The following is an 8,740-nucleotide window of genomic DNA, read 5'->3' as shown; positions in this document are numbered from 1 at the left end:
AAAAAAGACGACCTGAACGAAACGACAATAAACGTCGAAAAAAACACGATCAGAACATATTAACGTTATATTGTAAAGAGAGATTTTGCTGAAAACGATCTGAATAGGACGTCGAAACGTCGGTTAGGAATTTGTTTGCCGAAAGAGCCAAAAATACAAGTACAATATCCCTGATAGCAACAGTATATATAGTAAGGTGGGGGGATAGAATATCTTGCCATTCTATTTTCCCGTACCATTCGGTGCTAAACAAAGACTGTATGTAATTTTTTAAACACGATCAGAATATTTAGATATTATGTGCTAAAGGTGTCCTGCTGTCTCCCACCACTCTACTATTATACAATTGTTAATACTTGGTATTTGCCCATCGTGAATTGCTGCTGCACAAATATTGGTATCTTCTGTGTAAATTCCGTCCCCAATAACCCGGTAGTTTTCTCTGTGGCAACCAGGCGGACAGAAGAACATGAAACTACCGTTAATTCCAACCGCATCTTTCGAACACTGAATACGATTTACTGTTGGAATTTTGGTTAGTTTAAAAAAAAGTTAAATTTAAGTCAATCTAATTTTAAAACAAAGGTCATTTTATTGTAAAAACGTGAGTATGTTTTTTAAAAAAGTTTGTTTTGTTGTGACAATATTTATTAATTATAAAAATGTGGAATTTTGTGTAAATTTAAAAAAAGTTCATTTATGTAAAACAATTTAAAAAAGATCATTTTGTTGTAAGGATATCCGTTAACTTAAAAAAATATATTTTTGTCTACCGTCAAATGTGAAAGAACTCTGGAAAAATGTTCCCGGCCGGCTTTCCAGCCAACCACGTTGTGACGATTCGTAAAAATCAATCCATGTCGTGTTTTCTCTTGTCGGTACAGGCTTGACTTTGTACACCGTTACAATTCCTCCCTCTCCTATAATATAAACCATTTATTGTGGGGTGGGGTAAGATGGTACATGTTGTTTTATAGTAGGATGGGGGTAAGATAGTACTTGTTTTTATATATTTTCTCATTTCATTTGGTAGTAAACAAACAATATTTACAGAATTATACAACCGACCCCCGCAGCTGTATACCAGATTTTTTTCAATCTCCCTGACATTTTTTAATTGTTTTCGAACTTTGTTTTGTTTATTTTTGTTTCGACTTTTTTTTCGACTTTTTTTTGAAAATTTTTTATTGATTTTTTTCGAAACCAACCTTCATTAATTTCCCCAGCATGTATTGCAGCAGAACATACACTAGATCGACTGCTGTACTGAGTAGGCGTTCCCAAAACTTCATTCATGCGATATTCGCAACCTCTTGGGCACCTTGTCTTATACACGGGTGCTGACGTCACGATGTCTTGTTGCAAGCAACGTTGAGGCCCTGCATGGTATAATGAAGCATAATGAAGCTATATATCACATTAAAACTCAATATATAGTATAAATTTCTTGGTTGCAGTATATAGTTTGCAGTATAGGTTGCCTCGATCCCAATCTTAAATTGTCAGTCATACGAAAAAGAGACAATCACCCACAAAGTTGCATACGTGGAAACTCGTAAAGCTGGCACCGAGGTGTACGAAACATAATATTCGCGTGTTATACCGACTGTCGTTGCCCTGCAGCACGCCATGATAAAGCAATTAAGTTAAGCCCATTCAAAGCAAGTTTTTCTTACGTTTGAAGTGAAAATATCTTCCTTTCCATTTATTTTTGCCTACGCTTTGAACTCCATTGCGGAAAGATCCTTTACATTTAATATTACCCCACTTTGATACGATTCGAACCCTTCCCCCCTGCTCGTCTAGAAAAACACAAAAGTTGAGTAAAGCGTGGCCTTTTTTACTCGTCCCAATTGGTAGTAAACAAAGAATATTTACAGAAATATATAGCCGTATAGCCCGGCGACTCCAAAAAATAGTTGGTAATCGTTTAAAACACGACTAGAAAATGTGGGATTTTGGTGCTAACAGTTTCCTATCTTACCCTACTGTATGTTTTAGCAATTGTGAAATCATGTCTTTCGTAGAAACGTTAAATATAGTTAATAATATTTTTTCACTAAACATTGAAAATCACACTTCTAAACTGTGAAGCCAACAAGTAATACTCACATACCTGTTATTTTACCATAGTGAATTGCGGCCGAGCATATTCTTGAGTCGCCGGTGTACCGTTTGGTTCCCCATAATGAATATATGCTGTAGTTGGCGCAACCACTCGGACATATAGCTCGAAACACAGCAGTTGTAATGTCATTACCTCTAGTTTCACACGTTACTGTGAATCATATACAAACACGTTTAGTTTAAGGGGGAGATGGGACACATTTTTTGTTCTATTTTCTCGTCCCATTTGATAGTAAACAAAGAACATTCAAAGAATTATAAATTGTATCCTTACGACGCCCATAGACCGTTGTTAATGGTTTAAAACACGATCTACTACCTTGTGTAAAACCTTATTCCAACACACACACACATATATATACGCATATATGACAAAATGCACACGTAACATACCAGTTTGATATCGCTTTTTAGCAACTGCAACGTTCAACAAAAACACTAAAATCAGAAAATGCTGCAAGTCCATCGCGGCAAATTACAAACTAAATATTTCTACAGTTTCCTATGTGGCATTGGTGTTTGCCTTGAGGTGTATATAGATTCAGCCCACGCAAAATGCAAGCGATTATGTGTAGGCCTATCGTTAGTGATGGCGTGCCTTGATATAGTTGAATGGGGTAAGACGGGACACTCTCTATTCTCATTCCATAGCAGTACCAAATAATTTTTAATGAATTAAATAACCGCATCCTAATGACTATAAAAAAGCGTCGGTAATTGTTGAAAATGCAATCAGATATTATAACTAATGTTGTGACCTGATAAAGAATATAATCTACAAAATCTTTGTTCTATAGTGTTGGTGCAAACAGTTTGTTATCTAGTTATTCTAATCCTTAAGTTAATTTCTCCTTAAATTAGGTTCTGTACAATCTTTTTACAAGGTGCAAAAAAACGAGGAATATTCTCCTAAAGAACTGTTATGTACGACGCAACATTACAGTTCTTTAGGAGAAAAATAATCTTTTTTACTCGTATGGTAAAAATGGTATGAATTTCAAAACTGCGTTACAATGAAGCAAGTTCGTCAAAAAATGACTGACAAACATACTATTATCTCTATGAGGGCCGTGTATCACCCAAAAACCGTGATATTTGGCAATATGTGCCTAAGTGTCCCCATCTTCCCCCACTCTGCTATATATAAGGTTGGTAAAAGTAACGTTTTGCATTAGCAGAAGCGTTTAAAAGTTTTGACTATTATGGTTTAGGTCATTTCAGCGACGCTTTAGTTTAAACCTAATAAAACACACAAATAATAAAACGAGTCAATTTAATCACTGTATAGGATGCTGAGTGACGATGTGGTAATGGGAGAAGCAAGAACTTATCTGCCTAATCGTAAATATATTATAATGGGTCAGACTAACCTTGGAGATATACGATGGTCTTGTTTCGTTCATTTTCAGCGCGCACTTGTAACTTGTGTGTCGTGCTGCAGTAGCATTCGTCACACGCTTGCACACAGTGTTGTATGGACTGAATGAATGGGTGTAACTTGCTTTATTCTCGCGTGGCCGGGAAACAGCAATCGTTATAGCACAGGTATTGTTGCACATACACAGCTCGTGCATACTTACGAGTTACCCTGTTTGTTACTTTGTGGGTGGATTATGCAATTGCAAGAGGCATTGGGGATTCGCTGATATAAGACTGGATGCGTAAAGACGAAATAGTTCTCTGTTTCTTGCGCAGTCGGATGAAAGCGGAAGAAATAGCATTAACGTGTTCAGCAACTTAAACCCATTTTATGCTGCAAAATACGACAGTAACCTTTAGTTTAGACTACACCTTTCGACACAGCAGTCAACACATCGACGTATATCCGAAAAAACATATAAATTTAGTTAAACAATTTAAAGGCATTGATCACTGCTGGTAGTCAAATTATTAAACGAAGATAATAGATTGTGCTGTCGTGCTGTTGTTTCCTGTATTTCCGTTGTATATTCAGATGAACAATAGACTCAATACGGTGCCGTACTGAATATGGTTTTATTCTGTTCTATCCTTATGACTGATCACTGATCTGCACTTTATGACTATTTTAAAGGCACAAATATAAGGGATGAAAAGATTCTTGTATTAAACACATAACCAACAAAAATGTTGAGCTTAGTGTAGAAATAGACATGGAAAGTGTAATTATAAACGAGAGCAAGTTAAGGAAAATTGTCAGAGATGATTTCAGGCTATACTTAAATCATTGTAATGCACCTTTATGGTGTCATTATACGTGCTTGTATGCCTGTAGTTGTAATTGTAAGTATATTAGGGGGGGGGAAGGTGGGACAGCTTTAGCATATAATAACCAAGTATTCTTATCGTGTTTTGAACAATAAACAACGGTCTATGGGAGTCGTGAGGATACGGTTTTAATAATTCTTTGAATTTTCTTTGTTTACTACCAAATGGGACGAGAAAATATAATGAAATGATGTCCCATATTCCCCACCCTACTCTATAGAGTGTAATAGATATTCAAGTTAAAAACATTTTATAAAACAAACCAAATAAAATAAGTCAGTATAGGGTGGGGTAAGACGAGACATATTTCATTCTCTTTTCTCTCCCAATTTGGTAGTAAAAAAGAATATTTACAAAATTATAAACCGTCATTCCAACGAATTTAAAAGAGCGTTGTTAATTGTTTAAAACTTGATCAGAAAATACAGGATTTCGGTGCTAACGGTATCCATCTTACCCAGGAGTAAGATTCTTACCCCTCAGTACTATATGACATACCATTTATAATTTCCAGAGTATTAATTATGTGATGTCTATTTAAAAATAGCATGTCCTAACGGTCCTATAAATATTCCATTTTACTAAACAGTTCTATACATTGTGTGAGCTATATATATACTTACAAATGTAACACTCTCTTATACAGGTTTATGCCCAATAGCGTTTTGTTTTAGGTTATGAATTCCTCAAAATTGATTACATTTGGCTGTGTTGTTCTTATATCACTTGTCTTCATAAAGCTATAGTAAGTATAACATCCAAAGCTAATTACCTATTTATCACAATGATAGAAATACTCTGTGGTGATACATCGTACTGCTCATTCAGTTCGAGCACGGTCACACGAGTTGCCAACTGTTGTCTATATATTACTGTTGACACCTTTTCATTTTATTTTCCCTTTCCATTTGGAGACGGGACACCTTTAGCACATAATATCTAAACATTCTGATCGTGTTTTTAAACAATTAAAAAAGGTCTATATGGGAATCGTGAGAATACGGTTTAAAAATTCTTTGAATGTTCTTTGTTTACTATCAAATAAAAGGAGAAAATAAAATGAAAAGGCGTTCCATCTTCCCCCCTAAACAGCAGCTAATCTTTATTGTGTGTAGCTTTGTACAAACTTCGTTCAAAATTAATGGAAACTTCGTATCAAGAATCATTTCGCGGACCAAAAATAACAGGACTGTAGTTCTAACACCCCAGTTAAACATTAGCGCTGCAGCTTTAACTACACCGTTTACTGTAAGGCCAACGGTCTACCCTCAAATGCCTCTTATTACACAACCAACGCTCTCACCCAATTGCTCGACAACTACAAGTAAGTCGACAAATATGAAATATGAATGTGGTAACTCAAATACCTCAATATTTTTATGAATGTAACTCGATTTATTCTAAACACAACCCCTCATTGTTATGAATGTAACTTCTGTTTCCACTTTCCAGTACCCCGTGCCAGCTTACGAGTTATATTGTAGAACATAACCCTTCTTGTTACTACTGCGGTTGCCCCGCAATTCGTGAATAAACAAGTTTAATGAATAAATGTAATTTGCTTTAACCACGCGTTGCCAGAAAAGGGCAGTGGTTATAACAAGGGTGTTCTGTTTTATACACCCCGTGCAAGCTTACTAGTTACCACGTACGTTACTTTGTGGGTGATTTTTCGTTTTTTTTTTATATATAATGACAGATAATAAACTTACAATTAATCTTACAGAAACCACCACAGTTTGCATAATATGTTTCATTATTTCACCCCCGAATAACTTTGTACTGAGACAAACAATAAGAGACACGGTAGGTTCCATTTCTTACTTGAATGGCTTCAACATCAAATATGTCTTCGTCCTCGCAAAATCAACGGAGGAAAACATAAACCAAAGAATTTTAAAGGAATCGGAAAAGCAAAAAGACATTTTGTTTATCAACTACGTGGATAGCTACAGGTATGTATGAATCACTATTTGGTTATTATGGCTAAAGGTGTCTCATTTCCCCCCACTCTACTTTATGTTTAAACTATAAATAGTGAGTTTGTTTGAGTAAATTTTGGGTAAGGAACATCCGTGGTATAACGACTATCATTTTCCAGGAACGCTGGATAAAGAAAGTTACATTCATATATACTAAAGTTTAAGAACCCCTTATAGCTGTCCAACATTATGATATGTTTTGGCTGACACGGTACAGTCTGTACAGTTTATACGTCACTGTTGTGTTTCAGCTAACGTTCTCTATTACAAATTATAGGAAAATAGTGATGAAGTCTCTTACCATTCTGCAATGGTCTTCAGAAAATTTGCCATCTCATTATTTCGTCAGCAAGTCAGACGACGATGTCAGAATTTCAAAAACAACTTTGACCGATCACCTTACAAAATTACTTCACACATCGAACGTTGAATCACTAGAAAGACCTACACTGGACAAAGGCGTTGAAAACTTTCCCGTACTATGCGGCCATACTTTAATAAAAAATGGACAACCCACACGAGATCTAAATAGTCCATACTACCTCTCAACCGACGAATACAAGCCGAATGATTTTCCGTCGTATTGTAACGGTGCTATGTACGTTACGTCAGTGGCTACAGCAAAGCTACTTTATGGCTCAGTAAAACAAGACGAAATTATGCCGATGGAAGACGTATGGGCCTCTGGCATACTAAGAATGAAACTTGGAAAGGAAGACACTAACATTGTCAAATTAGAACCTGGATTTGCATTTCACTTCCCCGGTTTAACTATACCACAGGCTCAAGCTAAAACAATAGAACATTACAAAAAAGAAATTACTATTTTAAAGAAATTGAGCGTATCGTACTGCTGTTGATAACTGTGGTCTGAGATGTCATATTTTATTCCGTAAACCCCGTGCTTTCTGTATGTTTTAACTATAGCTGCACGGTGTGTGATGTTTTAATATTTCTAACTTTGTGAATTGATTTCTGCTTCGAAACGTAACGATACAATTTTTATTCTGAGAGTAGCCTACTGTAGTGCCTTTTAAGGCTTTTATGCTGGCACACGATGATGAATTGTACAATAAACATATATTTATATAGTAGGCTACTCCAATAACTGTTTTAGCAATAAAACTGTTGGAAATATCCCTAATACACAACGAAAAATAAAACAAATTTATATAAATATAAAATATAACAAAAAATACCCAAAGATTTAAAATATAGCGGAATTTTACATAAAAATTCACAAGCAGCCTTTTGTGGAAGTAAGCTCGTTGGCGCCACCTAGTTAAACTCAGGGTCACAGGTCACAATACAGTTGAAGAGACAGCCCAATGTTAACGTAGGATTGTTTATACTACGAAATATACGTTTGTTTTATCGTCGTTTGCAAGGCATTATTAGAAGTCTAACAAGTTTTAACGTTATTTAAATACTAAAATTGAACAAAGTTTTGTATATAGCAACTTATTCTTACGATCTCAATAATATATAGTTCTTGTTTATTTTGACGTTGTATAAGCACTGTAAAGATGTTATCTTGACCAAGTATTTTTAAAAATTAAAATAGAATATAAACGTTTCAAGGCAGGCCAGGCACACCAGGTTGCCGTACGATTCCATTTGTATAGTTTAAACGAAAAATTCGCGGACATTAGCGGTGGCTATTACTTTGAGATTACAAAAGTGGTGTAACCACAAACTAATAACCCTTGACTACCAACCTCTAACACTTTCAACCAGCCTAATCTGTAACATACCGGGAATTCTTTACTAGTGCCAAACCATTATTTGAATAAATGAATATAAATTGGCTTATCCTCGTGTGGTCAGAAAACGACAGTGGTTATACCACAGGTAATTTGTTTCATACACCTTGCGCCAGGTTACGAATTTCCACAAATGTAACTTTGTCGGTAATTGTTTCTAAATATAATTCCAATTTCATTATTAATGATTACTTTTATCTTGAGCAGGATCAAAGTTTTAGAACAGGATATGTTGATTTAAAAGAGAGTATGATGCAGATCAGTGGCGCACCCAGGGGGGGGGATTAGGGGGACTAGTCCCCCCCCTTTTTGATATCAATAAATCGTAACAAGCGTGCAGTGTAAAATTCGAGAATTCGTTGATGCGAACGCACCGGCTCGTGCACTCGTCTGCTTGAGTGTATGTGCGAGTGTGTGTGCGTTCGGGAGGTTACGTGTGTTTTGGCAGGCATGGTCCCTCGTTAAACGATGCTACGTTACACGGGCGGAACTCGTCCCCCGTTAAACGACGCTACGTTACACGGCAGCGAACTCGTCCCACGTTAAACGATGCTAAGTTACACGCCCACGAACTCGTCCCCCGTTAAACGACGCTACATTACACGGCAGCGAAACTCGTCC

The 8,740-nt window shown here is 36.2% G+C and overlaps 1 protein-coding gene across 1 annotated transcript in view; it reads right to left on the bottom strand.

Moving 5' to 3' along the window:
* LOC101242058 overlaps positions 1–2,593 on the bottom strand; it is a 5,340-nt gene extending 2,747 nt beyond the window's left edge. The window contains exons 1-4 of the mRNA XM_026835116.1: positions 2,521–2,593; positions 2,117–2,278; positions 1,209–1,379; positions 357–521 (exon numbers count right to left, since the gene is read on the bottom strand). Of these exons, the coding sequence (XP_026690917.1) occupies positions 357–521; positions 1,209–1,379; positions 2,117–2,278; positions 2,521–2,593 (571 nt within the window). The remainder of the gene's footprint in view (positions 1–356; positions 522–1,208; positions 1,380–2,116; positions 2,279–2,520) is intronic.
* Positions 2,594–8,740: the final 6,147 nt, after the last annotated feature.

The sequence above is a fragment of the Ciona intestinalis genome, chromosome 7 (genome assembly GCF_000224145.3).
Source record: "Ciona intestinalis chromosome 7, KH, whole genome shotgun sequence".
Lineage (NCBI taxonomy): Eukaryota > Metazoa > Chordata > Ascidiacea > Phlebobranchia > Cionidae > Ciona > Ciona intestinalis.
The sequence above is the reverse complement of the archived record's forward strand: the minus strand, read 5'-3'. Positions and strand labels throughout refer to the sequence as shown.